General features: G+C 36.2%; 1 protein-coding gene across 1 annotated transcript; it reads left to right on the top strand.

Annotated features, from left to right (window-relative positions):
* The first annotated feature begins 827 nt into the window (after positions 1-827).
* On the top strand, positions 828-23877 carry LOC145624722 (uncharacterized). The gene is made up of 3 exons (XM_081677814.1): positions 828-1061; positions 1156-1331; positions 23418-23877. The coding sequence occupies exons 2-3, from the start codon at positions 1173-1175 to the stop codon at positions 23583-23585; spliced, it is 327 nt and encodes a 108-aa protein (XP_081533940.1). The 5' UTR covers positions 828-1061; positions 1156-1172; the 3' UTR covers positions 23586-23877.
* Positions 23878-24184: the final 307 nt, after the last annotated feature.

Here is a 24184-nt window from a genome sequence, read left to right as displayed (position 1 = left end):
TAGTCAGAAAGCGCATATGAATACGAGAAGAATAAAGTAGAGGCCTATTATTAGGGCGGGTTCAATCTCTTTTAGGTTTGATTTGTACCTTCATCCCCGAACTTCCAGTCATGGTTCCAGACCTATTGGAGCCTGGATCGTTAAGGGACTAACCATCACCATGTGAACGGTTTACAAGTTCCTAAAACTTGTTGGCGACTCTTTTGCTCTAGTTTCCTTCCCTTTGGACGCCACCATGCTTAAGTGTATGATCACAGTGGAGTTCAAGTTTGGGGTAATGCTTGAAATATTCCCTACAAGTACACTATATGTTCGTGAATGACTCGTTTATTAAACGAGTTTATAAACAAGCGTTTCATATGCATGATTTTAGTAATAAACGAGCTTCTTTAATAAACGAGCTTTGTACTTTAACATGTGAAAATATAAAAAAATAGCATAATAATTAAATCCTAATTATAAACCTAAGAATTAAATCTTAATTATTAAAAACTTAAGAATTAAATTAAGAGAGCTGATACACATACAATCATACAACGAGGGACCACATACAACAATTGTATGTAGCCTTTAACTTAAATTAACAATTGTGAATAAATCTATAATTCATGAATACAAATAAACGAGTAATTCGCACACATAAATATATGAGCTGTTCATGAGCTTATCTAAATGAGTATATCTATGCTCGTGTTCAATCAAGCTCATTTATTAAACGAGCTTCAAAATTGAATTTATCAAATAAACGAAAATAAACGAGTTTCAATCGAGCTTGAACCCGAGTAGTTTATTGATCGGCTTGGTTCATTTACTCCCTACCCGTATAGTGTATACAAATGGAGAAATAAACACAAGCAGAGCAAAATTGGCCTTATCAGAACACCGAAAGTAAAACAGAATTAGCCTCCAAAATAATACACATCTTCATCGGGAAAGAAAGAAAAGAAGGATCGATCGATCAGCAGCTCCAATTTGAGTGAATCAAAATTGATCTTGAATTGGACGATTAGATGCTAGGCATTTCCACCTCCAATTCGTATTTATTCCTGCCTCTTCTCTTGGTAAATTCATTTATGTGTTGGAGTTTTTAGGGTTCTGTAATAATATTAGGATTAGGGTTTTTGAATTAATTTGGGGTTGTGCTGTTTGAAATAGGTGTTGAAAATTAAAGGATGTCGAGGCCAATGTTGCTGGTATTCTTGTTGCTGATACTTATAATTACTTCTCAGTTCGAGTGGAGGCAACAGCTTGTTAGCGATGTTGAGTCCAATCATACTTTATCACTGAAACAGCACCGCATTTCCAAGCGAGAAGAAGCTGTAAAAGAGAAGGTGCTGCTTTCTTTCCTTTATTATCTGCTCCCATCTTTATTTCTGTGTTTATTACACCTTCAACTTCATTCTTCCATTACTTTGTTTTCTTTTAAATGTCCAGTCAATTAGCTAATTTATGAATTGCAACTTCTTCCTAACAATGTTGACCAATTAAATACTTAAAAAGAAAACCCATTATGGAATGAACTGCAATTGTACAAGCTTAACGAAATTTGCTATCGAATCAATTCAACTACCAAATCATGCCGTGACTTAAGAATTACAACACGGGGATTGTTATATTGAAAAGTGATAACTACAGAGGCATGTTATCAAAGGAATTGTGAGGTAGGTGACTGTGTAGGCAGGATTGTTGTGATTGAACTGCTGCAGGGAGGAGGGGCTGCAAGTATAATGGATTAAGGGCAGGAAACGAGAGGGGTGGGATTATTGGGTTAGTATTGGGTGTCAGTGGTGGTTGGGTGGTGGTTGGTTGGGTTATAACTTAAAAGGTGATGGGGACCTAATGGGAGGTGTTGGGTTGAGTGTTTTGGCGGTGATAATGGCCAAATAGAGGATACATAAGGGGTTTGGTCTTTTTTTTTAGACCCCGTTTGGTTTGAAGTAAAACATTTTCAATGAAAAATTAGTTTTCATGGAAAATATATTTTCAAGGAGAACCACAATTGCAAATAAGTTTTCCTTTGTTTGGCTACTTACAAGAAAAGTTATAGAGAAATGATCAAATATAGGAGTGGAAATATGAGGATGGATGAGATAAAAGTATAAAGGCGGTAAGGAGGAGGGTGGAAAATGTGGCTCCCTATGTTTTGTAAAGGAAAATGTTTTCCAACAATAAGGATGCAATTTTTCGCCAACTAGAAACCACCATGGTTTGTCAAAGGCTATTTAATAAAAAATTGAGATCAATGTAAGAATCTGTTTTAAAGTGTTTTTTTTTTTCTTTTTCCTTTTTATATAAATTTCCTATAATTTATTGTAAAGGTGAGACTGCATATAAGGAACTCAGGCTGTCATCAATGGTTACAAGCACATATGAAGTAAGGTAAAGTGAGAGAGAGGTTATTAGTAGAAAATCAAACACACCATCAATGTCTATGGTCTCTTCCAGAATTCAACTACTTGTTTCCTAGTGCTTCACCTTTTCTTATTATGTGTAATATGTTCTAGATGCTGCCTTTTAACCTCAACCGAGTTTTTCTTACCTGTTTTCTCATATGTACTTTAGAGATTTTTTTTTCCCCTTGCATCTCCTCTACATGGTGTTTGTGTTGTTTGTTATCATTCTCATTGTGAACAACCTCATTCTTAATTTTATCTCGTAATATAGATTGGTTGCTTATATTTTGAATCACCTTCATTTCCACCAACATTAGCTTATGTGTTAGACTTGCTTAATTGTCGAATGACAACTGTTCTTATAGCCATTGAAGAATCTGCAATTAAGTTTGAGTTGTTGCTTTTTATTACCACAAAACTAATTTGTTTTATACTCCCTATGTTCTTTTTAATTCTACTCACTTTCCATCTTAATTTGTTCTTTTTAATCCTACTCACTTTGCTTTATTTTATTTTAGAAATACCTCTTTTACTATTTTACCTTTACCCCATAATAATTATGCATTTCCATGCAGTCATGCACACTATTCACCTTTATTCTGCATTCACCCGCCTTTTTAAGGTTTCTTTTTCTTTTTACTTCATCCTCCTTTGTCTTACAGTCATTCACTTTTTCAATATTCACTTAAATCTTATTGCTCAATAAAACATAAATAACCAATATATAAAAAAGCAAGAGGGGTTTTGTTGTGGCTCAGTATGCCTCTTTGAAGTGAGGCATTTTATGAACAACTAAATCTTTTTTTGCTAAAGCTGCTTCAGAAGCGCCTCTTGTGCTTTTGGTGCGCCTCATGAGCCTAACCACAAATGCCTCGCCTAGACCAAGTTAAGAGCTTACCCCCTAGCGCCACAGGCACGCTTTTCAAACACTGAAATAACAAAGAATATAACTGGGAAAGTACTTATTACTTTGGACAATTGTCACTTAATATTTAAAAAACCCGTCTTTGAGGTAAAGTATCTGCCTAATTTTGATTTTCATGTCATAGGTATTCCTATCTTCCTTTACTCACATTCTAAGTATTCTGTTTTTATTTTATTTAGCTATATATTGGCCCTGTTTGTCTGTTTGATAGATAGAGGTTTGATCCAAGATTTTAGTGCACTAAATTTGATGGTTATGAGCAAATCTGAATAATGGGTTCATCCAAAACCACACATTGTTAAAATGGTGCATTAGTAATGTATATTAGACTGAGATTTTAGTATGAAATGACCAATGTCTGTAAACTTATACAAATAGTTCTCTCTCTCTCTCTCTCTCGCTCGCATCAAAGAAGCTTTCATGGCAATTGTTTTTTTTATTTTTTTTTATTTTTTATATTTTTTATCTATCGGTCTATGTCTATCCCTATCTATTCCTCCTCAAATTTCTTCAAGATTAATACGTTAGAAAAACTCCTTTAGTAAATAGTGAATTGGACTAGATGCAAACGATGTCGATAAAGATAGAGAATGAATGGAGCTTCCCTTCTCTGATTAGGGGTATGCAGAAATGGACCTGGACCGAAAAATCGACCGGGACGGGCCGGTCCGGTCCTCACAATTTGGGGATTTCGGGTTCCGGTCCGGGTAAAAATCAGAATATTCCGGTCCGGACCGGAAAGTGTATTTTTGTAATTTTTTGGGTAACAATTTTAAATTTTATGTTTAAATTTCTAAAAAATTTAGGTACAAAACTTGTAATTTATAAATTCTAGATGCAAAATAAGAAAGCACGCAAACAAAAACAAGACGTTAAAAATGTAGGTATATATTAAGATATTAAAATGAAAAAAAAATAACCGGTCCATCCCGGTCCAAAATCGGTCCGGAATAAACAGGTTTGGATCAGAACTCGGACCGGTCGATTACGGTCCGAACCCGATCCCCAAAAAAATTTGATTCCGGGTTCCGATCCATTCCGGTGCACTACCAAGTTGATAGTAGATGTTAGTAGATTGATGAATATAATATCCTTTATAGCTCTTAATTGGTGAGATATTTCGGTTTGATTATGTGTTTGAGAATATGGAGAATCTCTTTTTTACTAAACAAATTGGGATGGGAAGAAGGATGATGTGGTGCTTGGAAGAAGGAAATATGTGGCATCCTTGAAGTAGGGAGATAAACTTTTTAGCGTGTATGGTGGGGGTGCTAATATATACAAGATTATGTTTATTTTATGATTTTATAAAATCTAATGATCTTACATCAACTAAAAATAAAAACAAATTAAAGTCCTAAATAGGACAATTTCTTTATCATAAATTGCAAGCTTCACTTTTTTAATCATGGAATCCCACATCTCATGATCTCATACATCAATTTAAGTTATGGCTTATTTGATGTCACAAGATATAATCATCTCATATATATTGTAACTTACTTTTTTCCCATTAATTATCATGCACAATCATCTATTTCACAAAGTTTGCTTTCCTCATATCGTCTTCTTTATAAGAAGACCATTAATCACTTATTAGTTATTAATGTGGCTTGCAAGTGTTGTTTGATTAGTTTAAATCTTCTAAGAATAATGACGATGGAGGTAAAATGAGTATCGGATGTGAAAACCAATTTAAGAGGAGGGAACCTCTCCGAACCGCAGGACTAGGTTACACTGATATGGATACGGGGACAAAAACGGGTCCAGGTACGGGGACGAGATACGACAAATTTTTTTTTTTTCAAAAAACGGGTACGGCTCGGATACGACAAAAAAAAAACAGTAAATATAAATCCATTAAAAAAAAAATCCATACAACATAACTTAGAAGAAATACTACGGGATTTAATGTCTTAAATTGTTAAAAACATAAATAAAAGAGCTAAATTCAATCTTAAGTGATCAAATTTCTTCCCACATCCGGCTCATCGAGAGAGAGGTCCGCAAACTCTAGAAATCCTATGCCCGTCATGGAATCAAATTTATCTCCACCAACATCCCACATCTTTGTATTCTCTTCCTCATATTGTGCACTATTCCTTGATATAAGACGAAGATTGTAGTGAATGTAAACCAAATCTCGTGCACGACTAGGATTTAATTTGTTCCTTCTAAGTGAGTGAATGAAGTTGTATGTTCCAATCCCGCTCACAACAAGAAGAGGAAGTGGGCTGCCGAAGTAACTTAAAAGCTAAAGTTTGAAGGAGAGGAGTTTGCACCAAAATTTGCCCACCAACTCTTAGGTTCCTTAGTGGCCATCTTTGACATGATGGTTAGATCCTCAAAAGGCCCACTTTTCATAGAAAATAGTGCTTATTCATCCATTGCTTTGCTAAGATCATCACCGAGAGGAAATAACCTACAAAAGCACCTCATTCTTTTGTATCCCACCACATATCCAACAAAATTACTTCCTTAACTTAGCTGCCTTCCCGGGTCCTCTTCTTTGTAAGAAGACCAATCATCACTTATGACCATTGCTTGAAGACCTCGTAACCTAAGAGGCAAAACGAGTTTGTGACAAAGAAAGCAATCAACGAGGAGAGATCTTCCGGAAAATAAATAACCTCATGTTGTGATTTATAATAGAGTTCTTTATTAGAACAACATCCTCATATAGATTAGCAAGCCAAGAACAAGCATCATATGCCTACTTCATTGCCACTCATATTTTTCAATGCAAGGTTAAGAGTATGCACAACACATGGTGTCCAATAGATGTGAGGAAACTCCATCTGAATAAGCTCTCCCGCCCCTTTACAATTTGCTGCATTATCACTTGTACAACATTTTGGTAACCCACTTCGTGATTGACTTCTTTCATCAGATTAGCAATGAAATATTTATCCTTCACTTCACCAAAGCAATTCACAACTTTTAGAAACATAGGGTCACATCCGGAAGTAGCCATGAAGTTAATGAGAGGCTTTCTTGTTGGATCACTCCACCCATCACATACAATTTTCACACCTTTTTCTTTCCCAGTTTTAAGTGGCAAAAGTTGCCTTTCAACATTATTTAGCTCATTTACAAGGTAAGTTGTTCTCAATTGTTCATAGTTTGGGGGTTTAAAACCAGCTAAATTATGGGTAGCAGCAAAAGTGTAGGACCGAATATAGTGTGGATTTCGAGCAAGATTAAATGGTAAGCCTCTTGTGTAAAACATTCTTGCAATTTCTTGACTTAATTGGTCCCTAGCTTCAACACCAAATGCTCTAACAATAGGCAATGCTGCTGGCTTTCTTTTCTTAGATGCTAAACCATCAACACATGTAGTCCATGTAGAAGGCCTGAATCATTTTTTCTAGCTTCAAACTCATCATCTACTCTTTGCATTTCAAATTTATCAGCTTGTATTACTTTCTTACAAATTGCAATGCCTTGATTTTTAATCTGAAGTAAATGAGCTCGAACTCTAGAATAGCTTCCTGATTTAATGTCATTACAAAAATTTACATTGAAATCTCCATGTTCCACCCAAAGCCCCCTTTTTTTCTATATTTGTAACATAATTCCACAATGGAGCTGCATTTTCAGTTGATTTCGTATTAACAGACCCACTACCCGTACTACTATCAATATTTGGAGACTCCATTCAACTACACAATGTCAAACAAAAAAAAAAAAAATCACGTACTGACATTCTCAATTAATGTCATCACTACAATTCACTATAATATCAACAACACATAAAATCAAATAAAAAAGGAAACAAAGCAGTCCAAGTATCAAACAGATCGAACATAGAAGAAAGGGGAAAATTGAAATTACAACTCCAGAACAAAGAAAGAAGAGACAAACACTTGGCGCCGCCTTGAACCAAGTGTCGACTGTCGCAGCCTCGCAGGTGGGTCTTTGGTCGCCGCCGTCAATCACATCGCACAGTTTGAAGAAGAAGATGAGAGTTCGAAATTTTAGTGTTTGTGAGAATTGTGGGAAATCAACTTTCAGGTAAGGTAAGTTTTGTTCTGATTTGGGTTTTTTTTTTTTTATTTTTTTTATTTTTTTTTATAAAAAATTGGGCTGGGCTTCATAGGGTACGACAGAAATTGGGATTTCCCGTACCCGAAACGTTTCCGATCATGACCCTAGTCGTCCCCTAGATGACGTGCCGTACCACTTTTGATGGGGACGATTTGGGGACGTATCCTAGCCGTCCCCGTACCATACCCGTCGTTGATACGTTTCAGGTACGAAAAAACGGCAGTTAAGCGGCGTACCGTGCATCATTGCCGCAGGAGATGTTGTGATTTATGATGGAATTTTAATTTGTATAACAAGAGTATGAATTTTAGTGATCCAACTACACTTCATATTTTTCCTCATTGCCACTCTCATCTTTGTTGCACAAAGTGTTCTTCAAAAGGCAAGGTGTCCAATAATTGTTAGGAAACTCAGTCTCAAACTCTTAGTGGCTTAGTGCCCCCTTACAATTTGACAATTTGTTGCTTTGTAAGTTATTATTTGCACAACAATTAGCTGACACACCTCAAAAAGGACTTCTATCATCAAACTAGCCATGAAATGAATGGCAGACTTTCTTGTTAGATCACTGGTAGAGGGAATAATCGGTCGTTGGACAATCACCCTAAAACCAAACAATATTTATACCTAAACCAACCTAAGACAAGTTTAGGGTAAGTAGAGGATCGTATCCAAAGGGAATGGGTAAGTACACCGAGAGTATGAAACGGTTGCAATCTAGTTCGGTCACAAATTGGGGGTTTTGATTAGGTAACTACTATGGAGACAAACACTAGGGGAAATGGGGATCGACTCCAACCAAACCAACGGATCAAAACAATAGGCAAGCATGAACACAAATTGGGTGATAGAGAGGGCACTTTGCCTTCTTTCGAAGCCACAACACTAAGCATTCCTAAACCAAACTCAACTAACAAGATAGGCCAACCAAGTCTTAACAATGAGAAGTAGACTACTAACTCGGGTTTGTCTTTCGATCGGTCCAAGAAAGCATTAAGGCACAAGCAATTGGGATTTCTCACCTAATTGTTGCAACTAATACTACCACATCATTCAAACAAGGAACCATAATCAAGAGGAATTTAGCATAATCATATAAGAAAAGGCTCACAACTAGACTCCATCTCTCAATGCAAGCATAAAAGTGAATACATGAGCAATAAGTGGCCATCCAATTACACATGCAATTAACCAATTCTTTAACAATCAATCATCAATCCAAAATGAACATGCAAGCACAAACATCAATCAACCCATGGCTTGGTTGGGTCTTCACCCAACCCCTAGCTAATTAACTACTCACTAAACATGGTGAAGGACATCAAAACAACAAGTTCCAATTCAAACATTAAATTAACAAGTTGAGAGGAGTAGTAGGAATAAGGTAGATCGGACATGCAACAACAATTAAGCAAGATCAAGAGAGGAATTTAACAATTCAAAGTAAATGAAAACTGAAATTAAAGAGTAAGAGATAGAGGAAAGAGATTACTTAAAATGCTTCAAAGTTGAGAAATTGTTGAATTCAAGAGAACAATCTTCAATTAATCTACTACAATGATTGAGTTTGAGAAGATCTAAACTAATTAATGAGGGTTGAGAAAAACTAAGGGCCTAAGAGAACTAAAAGGGAAAGAAGATCCCAAAAATCTGAAGTCAAGCGTCCTATTTATATGCCCAGAAATTACATCGTAAAATCCGTCAAAATCGGGCTTCAGAACAGGAGGAGCGCCCGCTCCAGTAAGTAGGAGCGCCCGCTCCTGGGTGTGGAGCGCCCGCTCCTGGCTCTCTGCATGCCCTCTCCTCTTGCAGCAGTTTAGGGCAGAATGTAGGAAAACAGGGAGGAGCGCCCGCTCCTTGAAGGCTGCACGCCCGCTCCTCTATGTGCAGGGGGGGCAGATTGTGGTGCTGGGATGAGGAGCGGCCGCTCCTCTAAGGGTGCACACCCGCTCGTGCCTGATAATGCTCCCTCGAGAAAGTCTTCATGCTCATGCTACTTTGCACCTACAAACACGAGCACACACATAAACAGAAACGGGGAAGCCAAAAGATGCAAGTGTGTACAAAAAGAGTTAGAAAAAGGGATTGAAGTGGGGAAAGAGTACAAAATCGTGTTTAAAATGCCATGATAAGTGAACAAATAAAACACTTATCAATCACTCCCTTCACTAGTCACAAATTCACATATGTCCCTCGTATTTTTTCCAATTTGATTTAAGTGGTTGAATCAGCCTCTCAACTAAATTAAAAGCAAGACTTTAAATAACGTGGATTTTTAGCAAGATTAAATGGTTAACCCCTTGTTTAAAACAGTCTTGAAATCTTTAAATGGAATTAGTCCCTAGCTTTAATACCAAAAGCAGTAATAATAGATTAATAGTTTTTTTTTTTTTTTTTTTTTGTTTTTAATGAGGAGTTTTTTTGCCCAATTGAAATTCATAAGGCAAGAAACTTCTTTAGTCTTATCTCATTCATCTATTTGTTTTTAAAACACCTCTTCTATTCTTTCAAATTCAAGTTTATCATCAGAAGTTGCTTTCTTTGAAGTTGTTATTTCTTAGATTTTTTTTTTTAAAAAAAAAAATTCAAAGTGATTTCAAATTATTCTCGAATTGCTAAATTTAATTACTAAAACTACATTGATAGCTCCAAGTCCCTCTTACAACCACTTGTTTGTCTTAATGTCACAAATCTCCACAATGTAGTAGAATTACCACCATTTTGCATTGAAGACACATTGACCGACCCACTATTGTGCTACTAACAACGTTGCTGCTTAATTGTTGAGACTGAGAGGCCATAATTATATTAATAAACTGCATAACTTGGAAATCAACGGGGACAAATAACTTTCAAAAACTGATAGTCACTACTCACAAAGTAAGACACAAATTGAATATATTGTAACAAACTATCACCAAAACGTGTATTCAAAGTAGGACTCAAATCAAGTAATTAGAGCTGTCAAAAAATGACCCGACCCGAAATACCGACTCAAACCCAATTATTAACCGACCCATTTGAACTCAAAAAAATGGTGACTCAAACCCGACCTGAAACCAACCCTAGACCCGAGTTGACCCAAGTATGTGGGACTCGAACCCGAACATGAACTGACCTAGAGATGACCCGACCCGAATGTAACCCGTAAATCATTGACCTGAACCGAACCTGACTTGAACCGAAATTGACCCAAACCCGTTTTAACCCGTCAAAATCCAAATTTAACCCAACTTGTTACTAACCTGACGTGAATTCAACCTGACTTTTTCCAAACACAACCTGTTACAAACCCAACCCAAATTGTTATTGACCTGACCCAAATTCAACCCGACTTGTTATTGACCCGACCCGAATTTTACAAGACCTATTACTAACCCGACCCAAAAATTCAACCCGATCTGTTACTAACCTGACTTGAAATCAACACGACTTGTTATTGACTGAACCTGATATTTCCCGACCCAATTTCAAATCACCTTAAATGCAATTTAGACCACCTTATTATTGTTGATCAAAGCATTTTGTCTAGGGAGACCACGTCGGTCCACGCTAGCAAAAGAAAGGAGCATCTTCTTCAGATTTAAGAGTTAAACATAGTATGTATTTGTTGTATGGTCAAAGGAGATAATTATCTTCCTAAATTATAGACTATAGTTCCCTAGTATATTGTCATATGTATTATAATAAAAGGAAATAATTAGCTTGATAAAAATGATAATTATCTATTTATAGTTAGTTGAACGAATATGACCTCACTTGGAAATAACCTGACCTAATCGTAACCTGCAAATTATTGACTTGAACATAACCTGACTTGAATCCGAGAATGACCCGACTTGAAAATGACCCAACCTGATTATAACCCACAAATTATTGACTTGAATCGAACCCGATTTAAACTCGAGAATGACCCGACTTGAAAATGACCCGACCTGATTATAGCCCACAAATTATTGACTTGAACCAAACTCGACTCGAACCCGAGAATTATCCTAACTCGTTTTAACCCGTGAAAACCCGAATTAAACCCGACCTATTCTTCACCCGACCCAAATGTAACCCCACCTGTTACTAACCCGACCTAAACCCGACCCAAACCCGATAAGAAGCATGACCCAACGTGACACGACTCAAGCATGACCCAACCCAAACTCGACCCGCATTGGTTATATACACTCTTATTGACCCAAACTCGACCCGTTTACTCGAATTGACAGCCCTAATCGAAATCTCCAAAATTTCTGAAAAAACGTGGATATTAGCCTTCAATTTTGGAATTTTTATACTTTTTCACACCCGGAAATAAAAATTGCTGAAATGTTTACCATGGACCTTAATACCCTTTGTGAATCCAATTGGTTGGGTGGAACAATCCAATTTGCCTTTAAACGACTAATTTACTGAGTTACAACTTGCACCGATTTCATTAATTACGCCTACCACGAACATTTATGACAACATATAATGATCATATATGGTTCCAAACGGCATTATATGACTCCGAGATGTATCCCCTAAAATCTTAATACTTTTCGACATGCGCTCGAACATACCAAATTTCTCAAAAAACGTGGATATTAGCCTTCAATTTTAGAATTTTTTTGACTTTTTTTCACCCGAATATAAAAATTGCCGAAATGTGTACTAAGGTCCCTAATAACCTCTTAGAGTCCAATTGGGTGGGTTGAACCATCAAATTTGCCTTTTAACGACCAAATTACCGGTTTACAACTTGCACCGATTTCATTAATTCAAATCCACCACAAACATTTATGACAACATATAATGATTATATATGGTTTCAAACGGCATTATATGGCCTCGAGATGTATTCTCTAAAATCTCAAGGCTTTTCGTCAAACCTCTAAAATTTCTCACCTTCTCAAAAAGCGTGGTTAATAGACTTCAATTTTGGAATTTTTTTTACTTTTTTCACATGGAAATAAAAATTGCCGAAATGTTTACCATGGTCCCTAATAACCTTCGGGAGTCTAATTGGGTCGGTGGAACTATTCAATTTGCCTTTAAACGACCAATTTACCGGTTTACAACTTGCACCGATTTCATTAACTCAATCCTGCTACGAATATTTATGACAATATATAATGACATATATGGTTCTAAATGGCATCATATTATTCCGAGATGTATCCCCTAAAATCTATACTTTTCGAGACCAGGTCTTAAAACATTCAAAATTTCTTGAAAAGCGTGGATATTAGCTTTTAATTTTAGAATTTTTTGATTTTTTTTTTCGTCCGGATATAAAAATTGTCGAAATATTTACCATGATCTCTAATACCCTCTAGGAGTCCAATTGGGTGGGTGGAACCATCTAATTTGCCTTTAAACGACCAATTTACCGGTTTACAATTTGCACCGATTTCATTAACTCAAGTATACAACAAACATTTATGACAACATATAATGTTCATGTATGGTTGTAAACGACATTATATGACCCCGAGATGTATCCCTTATAATCTTAAGGCTTTTCGATAGAAACCTCAAAAATTTCTCAAAAAACGTGGATATTACCCTTCAATTTTTTAATTTTTTTTCGCCCGGAAATAAAAATTGTTGAAATGTTTACCATGGTCTCTAATACCCTCTGGGATTCCAATTGGGGGTGGGTGGTACTATCCAATTTACCTTTAAACAGCCAATTTACCGGTTTACAACTTGCACCGATTTCATTAACTCAAGCCTACCACGAATATTTATGACAACATGTAATAATTATTTATGGTTCCAAACAGCATTATATGACCCCAAGATTTATTCCCTAAAATTTCAAGATTTTTTGACACCGAGCTCTGAAACCTTTAAAATTTTGCAAAATGCATGGATTAGTCTTCAATTTTGGAATTTTTTTGACTTTTTTCACATAGAAATAAAAATTGCCGAAATGTTTACCGTGTTCTCTAATACGCGTTGGGAGTCTAATTGAGTGGGTGAAAATATCCAATTTTCCTTTAAACGACCAATTTACCGGTTTACAATTTAATCGATTTTATTATTTCAAGCCTACCACGAATATTTATGACAACATAAAATGATCATATATGGTTCGAAACGGCATTATATAACCCGAGATGTATCCCCTAAAATATTAAGACTAAACGGCATGATCCCAATAGATCTCGGGGTCATATAATGTTTTTTGGAACCATATAGGATCATTATTTGTTGTCATAAATGTTTGTGCTAGGCTTGAGTTAATTAAATCGGCACAAGTTGTAAACCGGTAAATTGGTCGTTTAAAGGAAAATTGGATGGTTCCACCCATCCAACTAGACTACCGGAGGGTATTAAGGACCATGGTAAACGCTTTTGCAATTTTTATTTTCGGACGAAAAAAAAACCAAAAATTTCCAAACTTGAAGGCTAATGTCCACGCTTTTTGAGAAATTTTGAAGGTTTCAGGGCCCGGCGTCGTAAAGCCTTGAGATTTTAGGGAATTCATTTGGGGTCATATAATGTCGTTTAGAACCATATATGATCATTATCTGCTGTCATAGATGTTCGTGATAGGCTTGAGTGAATGAAATTCTTGCAAGTTGTAAACCAGTAAATTAGTCGTTAAAAGACAAATTGAATGGTTCCACCCACCTAATTGGACTCAAGAGGATATTAGGGTAAATATTTCGTCAATTTTTGTTTCTAGGCGAAAAAAATTCGAAAAATTCCAAAATTAAAGGCTATTTCCACGCTTTTTGAGAAATTTTGGAGGATTCAGGGCCTGGTGTTGAAAAGTCTTGAAATTCTAGGGGATACATCTTGGGGTCATATAATGTCGTTTGGAACCATTTATGATCATTATTTGTTGTCATAAACGTTCGTGGTAGGTTTAAGTTAATGAAAGGTGCAAGTTGTAAACCGGCAAATTGGTCGTTTAAAGGAAAATTGGATAGATCCACCCACCCAATGGGACTCTCACGGTATTAGGGATAATGGGAAACATTTCGGCAATTTTTATTTCCGGGCGAAAAAATTTGTCAAAAAATTCCATAATTGAAGGCTAATATCCACGCTTTTTGGGAAATTTCGAAGGTTTTGGGCCCCGTGTAGAAAAGTCTTGATATTTTAGGGGATACATTTTGGGGTCAAATAATGGCATTTGGAACCATATATGATCATTATATGTTGTCGTAAATGTTTGTAATACTCTCGAGGGTATTAGGGACAATGGTAAACATTTCGGCAATTTTGACTTTCGTAGAAAAAAAGTATAAAAATTACAAAATTAAAGACTAATATCCATGCTTTTTGAGAAATTTTTGGAGGATTCGGGGGCGTGGTGTTGAAAAGTCTTGAAATTCTAGGGGATTTATCTCGGGGTCATATAAAGTCATTTGGAACCATATATGATCATTATATGTTGTCATAAATATTCGTGTTAGGCTTGAGTTAATGAAATCGGTGCAAGTTGTAAACTGGTAAATTGGATAGTATCACCCACCCATTTGGACGCCCGGAGGGTATTAGGGATCATACTAAACATTTCGAAATTTTTTATTTACAGGCGAAAATAAATCTAAAAATTCCAAAATTGAATTCATATCCATGCTTTTTGGGAAATTTGGAAGTTTCGGGGCTCGGTGTTGAAAAGACTTATGATTTTAGGGAATACATCTCGGGGTCATATAATGTCGTTTGTAACCATATATTATCATTATTAGTTGTCATAAATGTTCGTGGTAGGCTTGAGTTAATGAAATCGGTGCAAGTTGGAAAACGGTAAATTGTCCGTTTAATGGCAAATGGCAAGTTGGATGGTTCCACCCTCCCAATTGGAATCCTGAAGGGTTTTAGGGATCATGATAAACATTTCGCTAATTTTTATTTACGGGAAAAAAAAATTAAAAAATTGAAGGCTAATATCCATGCTTTTTGAGAAATTTAGAAGGTTTCGGGGCTTAGTGTCCAAAAGTTTAGGGTATACATCTCGGGTTATATAATGCCGTTTAAAATCTCGGGTTATAAAATGATCATCTCGGGTTATCCATGCTTTTTGATACAGGGTTCCCGAAACCTTTAAAATTTCTCTAAAAGCGTGGATATAAGCATTCAATTTTGGAAAATTTTGCCTTATTTCGTCGAGAAATAAAAATTGCTAAAATTTTTCCCATGATCCTCTAATACCTTCCGGGAGTCCAATTGGGTGGGTTGAACTATCCAATTTGCCTTTAAACGACCAATTTACCGGTTTACAACTTGCACCGATTTCATTGAATCAAGCTTACCACGAACATTCATGATAACATATAATGATCATAAATGGTCCAAACGGCATTATATGACCCCGAGATGTATCCCCCATAATTTCAACAATTTTTGACATCGGGCCCTGAATCCTTTAAAATTTCTAAAAGATCGTGGATATTAGCCTTTAATTTTGAAATTTTTGCCTTTTTTTTTCGCGCGAAAATGAAAATTGTCGAAATGTTTACCATGTTCCCTAATACCACTCGGGAGTCCCATTGGGTGGGTAGAACCATCCAATTTACATTTAAACGATCATTCTACCGGTTTACAACTTGCACCGATTTCATTAAATCAAGCCTACCACGAACATTTATGAGAACATATAATGATCATAAATGGTTCCAACGGCATTATATTACCCCGAGATGTATCCCCTATAATTTCAACAATTTTCGACATCGGGGTCCTGAATCCTTTAAAATTTCTCAAAAATCGTGGATATTAGCCTTTAATTTTGAAATTTTTGCCTTTTTTTTTTAGCCGAAAATTAAAATTGTCGAAATGTTTACTATGATCCCTAATACCGCTCGGGAGTCCCATTGAGTGGGTAGAACAATCCAATTTACATTTAAACGACCATTCTACTGGTTTAGAACTTGCACCTATTTCATTAAATCAAGCCTACCACGAACATTTATGACAACATAAAATGATCATAAATGGTTCCAAACGGCATTATATGACCCCGAGATGCATCCCCTATGATTTCAACAATTTTCGACATCGGGCCCTAAATCCTTTAAAATTTTAAAAATCGTGGATATTAGCCTTTAATTTTGAAATATTTGCCTTTTTTTTCGCCTGAAAATAAAAATTGTCGAAATGTTTACCATGATCCTTAATGACGCTCGGGAGTCCCATTGGGTGGTTAGAACCATCCAATTTGCATTTAAACGACCATTCTACCGGTTTAGAACTTGCACCGATTTCATTAAATCAAGCCTACCACGAACATTTATGATAACATATAATGATCATAAATGGTTCCAAACGGCATTATATGACCCCGAGATGTATCCCCTAAAATTTCAACACTTTTCGACATCGGGCCCCGAATCATTTAAAATTTCTCAAAAGTCGTTGATATTAGCCTTCAATTTTTTAATATTTGCCTTTTGTTAGCCCAGAAATCAAAATTACCGAAATGTTTACAATGATCCCTAATACCACCCGGGAGTCCCATTGGGTGGGTAGAACCATCAAATTTGCATTTAAACGACCACATTGCCGGTTTACATTGAATTCATTAATTCAAGCCTACCAGGAACATTTATGACAACAAATAATGATCATATATGATTCCAAACGGTATATCATGATCTCGAGATGTATCCCTTAGAATTTCAAGACTTTTCGACACTGGCCCCCAAAACCTCCAAAGTTTCTTAAAAAGCGTGGATATATTTTTCAATTTTGGAATTTTTTGACTTTTTTCCCCGAGAAATAAAATTTGCTCTAATGTTTACCATGTTCCCTAATACTCTCCGGGAGTTTAATTGGTTTGGTGGAACCATCTAATTTGCATTTAAACGGCCAATTTACCAGCTTACAACTTCCACGGATTTCATTAACTTAAGCATATTACGAACATTTAAGACAATATATAATGATCTTATATGGTTCCAAACGGCATTGTATGACCCCGAGATATATCCCCTATAATTTCAAGACTTTTCGACACCGGCCCCGAATCTTCCAAAATTTCTCAAAAGCGTAGATATTAGCTTTCAATTTTGAAATTTTGACTTTTTTTCGCCCGGATATAAAAATTGCCGAAATGTTTCTCATGATCCATAATATTGTCCGAGAGTCTTATTGAGTGGGTGGAACCATCCAATTTGCCTTTAAATGACTAATTTACCGGTTTACAAATTGCACCGAGTTTATTAACTCATGCCTACCACGAACATTGATGACAACAAATAATGATCATAAATGGTTCCAAATAGCATTATATTACCCTGAGATGTATTTCCCTAGAATTTCAAGACTTTTCGACACCGGGCCCCTAATACTCCAAAATTTCTCAAAAAAGCGTGGATATTAGCCTTCTATTTTGAAATATTGACACTTTTTTCGTCCGAAAATTTAAATTGCCGAAATGTTTCCCATGATCCCTAATAACGTCCGAAAGTACGATTGGGTGGATAGAACCATCCAATTTACCTTTAAACGACCAATTTACCGGTATACAACTTGTACTGAATTCATTTACTCAAGCCTACCTCAAAGATTTTTGACAACAAATAATGATCGTATATGGTTCCAAACGACATTATATGACACTGAGATGTATCCCGTAGAATTTCAAGACTTTTCGACACCGAGTCCCGAAACCTCCAAAATTTCTCAAAATGCGTGGATATTAGTGTTCAATTATGGAATTTTTTGACTTTTTTCGTCCGAAAATAAAAATTGCTGAAATGATTACCATGGTCCGTAATACTTTAAATGGCCAATTTACTTATTATTTGCATGAATTTCATTAACTCAAGCATACTACGGACAAACATGACAACATATAATGATCATATATGGTTCCAAACGGCATTATATGAACCCGAAATGTATCCCCTAAAATATTAAGACTTTTCTACACCAGCCCCGAAATCTCCAAAATTTCTCAAAAAGTGTATTTATTAGCCTTCAATTTTGAAATCTTTTTGACTTTTTTTTGTCCGGAAATAAAAATTGGCGAAATGTTTACCATGGTCCTTAATATCCTACGGGAGTCCAATTGGGTGTGTGGAACCATTCATTTTGCTGTTAAACGACCAATTTACCGGTTTAAAACTTGCACTAATATATCGGTTTACAACGGCCAGTTTAATTAACTTGCATCGAACCCGAATTGAAACGAAATTGACCCTAACCTGTTTTAACTCGTCAAAACCCGAATTTAACCCGACTTGTTACTAACTTGACCTGATTTCAACCAGACCCGTTCCGAACCTGACCCGAAATCAACCCGACTTGTTATTGATCTGACCCAAATTCAACCTAACTTGTTATTGACATGACCCGAATTTTACTAGACCTATTACTTACCCGTCCTAAAAATTCAACCTGATATGTTACTAACCTGACTCAAAGTTAACACGACTTGTTATTGACCCGACCTATATTCAACCCAAATTGTTCCTGACCCGATTTCAAATCACCTTAAATGCAATTTAGACCACCTTATTATTGTTGATCAAAGTATTTTTTCTAGGGAGACCAAGTCGGTCTAGGCCAGCAATAGAAAGGAGCATCATCCTCAAATTTAAGAGTTAAATATAGTATATACTTGTTGTATGGTCAAATGAGCTAATTATCTTCTTAAATTATAGACTATAGTTCTCTAGTATATTGTCATATATATTATAGTCAAAGGAAATAATTAGCTTGACAAAAATGATAATTATCAATTTATAGTTAGTTGAATCCGCAAATTATTAACTTGAACCGAACTCGACTCAAACCCGAGAATGACCCGACCTGATTCTAACCCGCAAATTATTGACTTGAACCGAACTCGACTTGAACCCGAGAATTACCCTAACCCGTGAAACCCCGAATTAAACCCGACTTATTGTTCACCCGACCCGAATGTAACATGACCTGTTATTAGCCCGACTTAAACCGGACCCAAACCCGATAAGAAGTATGACCCGATGTGACCCGACTCAAGCATGACCCAACCCAAACCCGACCCGCATAGGTTATGGAATTAATCTTAATTGACCCGACCCGAGTTGACCTGACCCTCTCTTACCCGACCAAAGCCGACCCGTTTACCCGAATTGACATTTCTACAAGTAATCAACCATCATTGAAAACTCCTCGTCTAGTTTGCTTGTTTCAAGCAGATCCTAAAGGTAGACGAGAGGAATGAGAAAAAACAATAAAGTGATTAAATAAGGAAAATAAAGTAACAGTAGACTAAAGGTAGACGGGAGGAAGGAGGAAGAAAAGAGGAAGGTGCAGGTCAGCTGGTGTAGGTCTGACAGCAAAAAGAAGGGTTTCCAAGTTTGTCTACAATAATGGTCATAAGAAATAGTTTTCAAGCAGATCCTTGAATACTCCTCTTCTAGCTTGCTTGTTTCTCCTGTGATTGATTTGACTTCATTAAGTAACTCAAATATGTGCATTAGGATTCTCCTTTGCTTCAACACTTTTTCTTGATAAGAGGAGATGGACAGAAAGGGAGGGGAACAAGATCCTTTGTTTGACAAAAGGTTGGGGTGAAGGAAGGGGAGCGATTAGCTTTATAGTAAACACCTTTCCTCCAAAATTTGAGAGATTTGAAGAGAAGATGGAGCTCCATCTTCCCCCTCCCCTCCTTTCCCTTATCTTGCTATCCAAACAAACTGTAAGCACCTTCATAACACTATGAATCTGTGTTGCTCTCTCTCCTTGATTTCAGCCTCATCTTTCTTTCTTTCGTTTGTTCTCTATCTTCTTTGATGCATTTCTCTTGGTCAAGATCTTTGCGTCCTGTACTAAGTTAGCCTATATGTGCTCCCCCCCCCCCCCCCCCTCCTAATCTCTGCAAATGTTTTTATTTGCCTCAGTTTTAGCCATACTATACTTTCCCTTTTTGGAGTTGCTGTTAGCTTTGACTTTGTATGCTTCTGTTTTACCTTTATATCTCTGGTGGCCTGGTCTGTTTATCTCACCATCATCTCTCCTCTGCTTGATTCTCCTATGGTTTCTGTAATTGCATCTATTTCTTGTTTTGCAAGTTACTCCCAAATTTGGTCTGTTGCACCTTCGTGTCAGTTTTCATTCTATATTTCCTCAATCACAATCTTGGGATGAGTTTGGATCAAGATGTCCTTTTTCATATTCCATTATTTGGTCTTAGTGAAAACTTTTGGCAAATTTTCTCTTAACCTACCAATATTTTGACTTATATACCATGTTGAGTCAATGTAATTTCTCTAGGAATGTCATTGCAGTCTTAGCATGTGCACTTGTCACTTTGCTTGAGAAGAAATTGATAAAACTTGCAGAATTTCTTGATGACTTGCTGATAGGTTGTCATACACCTGTCAAAAATAAATTCCTAACAAAACCAACTAACAATGTAGTAGGGTAAGTAGGGTCGAATCCACAGAGAGATGATATTCAATCTAACCTCTAAGAAATTGGAGAAACTAAACAAGTCACGAAATTCGAGATAGAAAGATAGTTTAAATTGAAATGGGAATAAAACAATTAATAAAAAGACCTAGGGTTATGGTTCACCATGTTTATAGCTCTAAATCTATCAAAAATCAATAACAATTCAATCAATCAATTATCTAGAGCAATTGCTAAGCCTACGGTCGGGTCTTAACGCTCTCAATTCAACATATGTAGTCCGGTCGCTAACATAATCAGAATTGCTAATTGTAGGGAAGCCTCTAAAAGTAAGATCTTTCGATTCAAACACTTATTAACATGGATTAATCAAACAATTGATCAGGTTGCAAGATTAACAATAAAACACTATCAATTAGAGAAATTAATAATCAAAATATTAAAAACATCAATCAAGAATTAAAGTATAAACATGGATTCCCAAACCCTAGAAATTGAGCTACTCAAACATGAAATAAATAAATAAAACTAGATCTAAGGAATAAAACATAATTAAAAGCAAGAAAATAGAAATAAAATACCTCAATGAATTAAAATAGTAAACCCAAGAATCATCCATGGAAGAATCCATGGAGATGCCATGAGAAACTAGGGTTCAAGAAAACGAACGTAATATAAAAAGTATGAAAAAGCATAAGGGAAAAATAATATCCCTTGAGTATTTATATTATCCTAAAACTAATCTAAAAAATAATTAAAGAAAAGAAGTAAGAAAATATAAATTACATAAGTTGTAATGTAATTGGATGATAGAATATGACGTGGCACGAATAAGATCGATGTATCAAGGGACGAGTGAAGATGTGTAGCGAGGAAGCCTCGTGGGCTGCCTTGGCTGCTCGGCAGAAACTGCGGCCGCAGGGTGCCACCACCCTGGCAGTAGCGCTGGAAGTCGAGTGGGCGTGGGGTTTGGTCGCAGGGTAGATAGCACGGATTAAAACGACCATAACTTCTGTTCTAGAAGGCTTCTTGGGGCGTGTGACCTATCATTGGAAAGCTCTTTAAGTCTAGTTTCCAACGCAATTTGAATCGCATCAATCCGATCTGTAGAACTTGAGTTATGATCAAAAGAGTGGACAAAGGTCTGTTTTGCCACTTTGTAAAACATCGTTTTTCTTTGTTTCTAACTCAAATTCAATTCTGAAAAAGTGCGTAACGACCCTTGTGGATGCTATATTCATTCCTCATGCATGTTAATCTCATATTTAGCTTCCATCAACACATATCCTTCATTGAGCGACCTCGATTCATCGACATTTCATTCTTTTATTGTCCGTTTCTTCCAAAACTACTCCGAAAGCGTTCAAATGACTATGAAATCACCTGAAACATTAAGAAAAACACAAACGGAGCGTAATAGAGCACAAAACAAACAACTTATGCATTTGCGACCTAAAAAACGACTAAAAGACCTAAAAAGCAACTATAAAACTAGCATAAATGTGCCTATAAACTCTATATAAATGTGATTTATCACTTGCTTCACGTTGAAGGAGAACTAAATGGAAGAACACATTTGACTTCTGTGTAAAATACGTGGTCATGCATTTAATGCCATCGAAAAATGTGTTTTTACCTGGAAATTGGGCACAGGAGTGAGGAGTCGGACATCTGTTTGCATTTGCAAAGTGATTTTAGGCCAGGATATGATGTGAAGTGTGGATAATAGAGATTATTAGAAGATTGACAAGGATAGATTGGATATACTATTAGATCCTGTGATGTAATATGGTTCTCAGGGGATGATGGAAGTTCAAAGTGACACATCCCAATATCGCATTAGGATTGGAAAGGTAATGTCAGACGTGAAATTTGGTATTTGGATTGAGCAGCAAGGATGTAAAAAAAGGCCCTGCCTCTATCTGTGTATCCTAGCTGAGTCTCAAGATATGCTGTCTTATACGTATACCCTCTTTATGGCAATAGCCTTATAGAATATACTACTGGTATCTATTAATTAAGATAGGAGGTTGGTTGTTGGCTAGGAAGGGAACATGTTCTTTGCAATGGAAAAACGCAAGGACACACCTCACTCAATGAAGGCAGCTGACAGAACCAAGATAATATCACACCTCTTTCATGCTTTTGCTTTCACTGGTCTTCGCTGCTTTGTTTGGGTTTTTATCGAAAAGCCATCAGGGTTCCCTGTGTTTGGCTTCTTTACAGTTTGCACTAAGGCAGGTTCATGAATGTTGGCAAGAGCACCATGTCTTCTTGACAATCAATTAATCAAACTTCTCAATTATGGAACAGGAGCAACTATTGTGAAATTTCCGAAAAATGAAAACTGTGCAACTATGGTGGAACTGAGGAAGTATTATGTTTATGAAGGGTACCTTCATAAACTGGATTTATAACTGTTTGGGCCTGGTTTTATAATTCTACTTCCCTGCTGATATAATGCTGCCTCATTTTAGTTGTCCCAATACTTTTGTCAACTTTTTTAGGGGGGTAATAGTTCAATATATTTATTACTGTACCATCTTTACCAGCTTTTTGAAACAATCTAGTGTTGCTATTTTGGGTAGTCTATGCAGGCTTTTCATTTGAAAATTTTTCGGGCATTTGTGATGTTTGTGAGGCATATATTTGTTGAAGTTAGCTTTGTCTCAATTGAGCTACTTATCTTATCTTCTCATTAATACGCATCACAGATCATTTTATCTCAAGAGAAGAGCATTCAGAAACTCAATGAGCTTGTACGAAGTCTGCGAGAACAATTATCAGAGTGCCGTAGTAGTAATGAAACTGTAAACAGCAGTTTAAACAATCTAACTGAAAGTATCATAGAGCTTGAACGACAGCAATTTTTGGAAGATTGAACAATATGCCATTAGATATTGTCATGGGAGGGTTTGTAAGTTTTTTTGCTCCCTTCATTAATGCCCCATGTTTGTCAATGTAATATGTTAAACACCGTATAGATAGCTATCTTATGCCAATGTCGCCATATTTGTGGTCAAATGTTATCATATAGTCAAGTAGTAACTACTGTATTGAAGAGAGCATTCTATCTTATATAGGCATGTCATTATGTTCTTAATATTTGTCTAATTGATATGAAACTCTTAAAGATTAAGCTTTGATTATGAAGATGAGGCATTGAAATTGGTATTTATTTTTCTGGTCTGCTGTAAATTGAAGTCGGTATTTAGTTTCTGGTCTGGTGTAAATCGAAATTGGTATTGGTTTAGTGTTTTTTTTATTTTTGTGTAGACGATTTTTCATTCCAAGTCTGACTCACTAACACTTTGTTTGGATAGGAAGAAATGGAAGGAAAAGAAGAGAAGAGAAATGGAGGGGGACAAAATCTCTTGTTTGGGTAAAAGATTGGGGGAAGGAAGGGAAAGGAGAGGGAGGGATTCATTTTCCCTCTCTCTTTAATAACCATAATCTCTCCAAAATTGGAGAGATTTGGAGG

This window comes from Chenopodium album, chromosome 3 (assembly GCF_948465745.1).
Source record: "Chenopodium album chromosome 3, dcCheAlbu1.1, whole genome shotgun sequence".
In the NCBI taxonomy this organism is placed as follows: domain Eukaryota; kingdom Viridiplantae; phylum Streptophyta; class Magnoliopsida; order Caryophyllales; family Amaranthaceae; genus Chenopodium; species Chenopodium album.
Note: the sequence above shows the minus strand (reverse complement) of the source record. Positions and strands in the feature narration are given on the sequence as shown.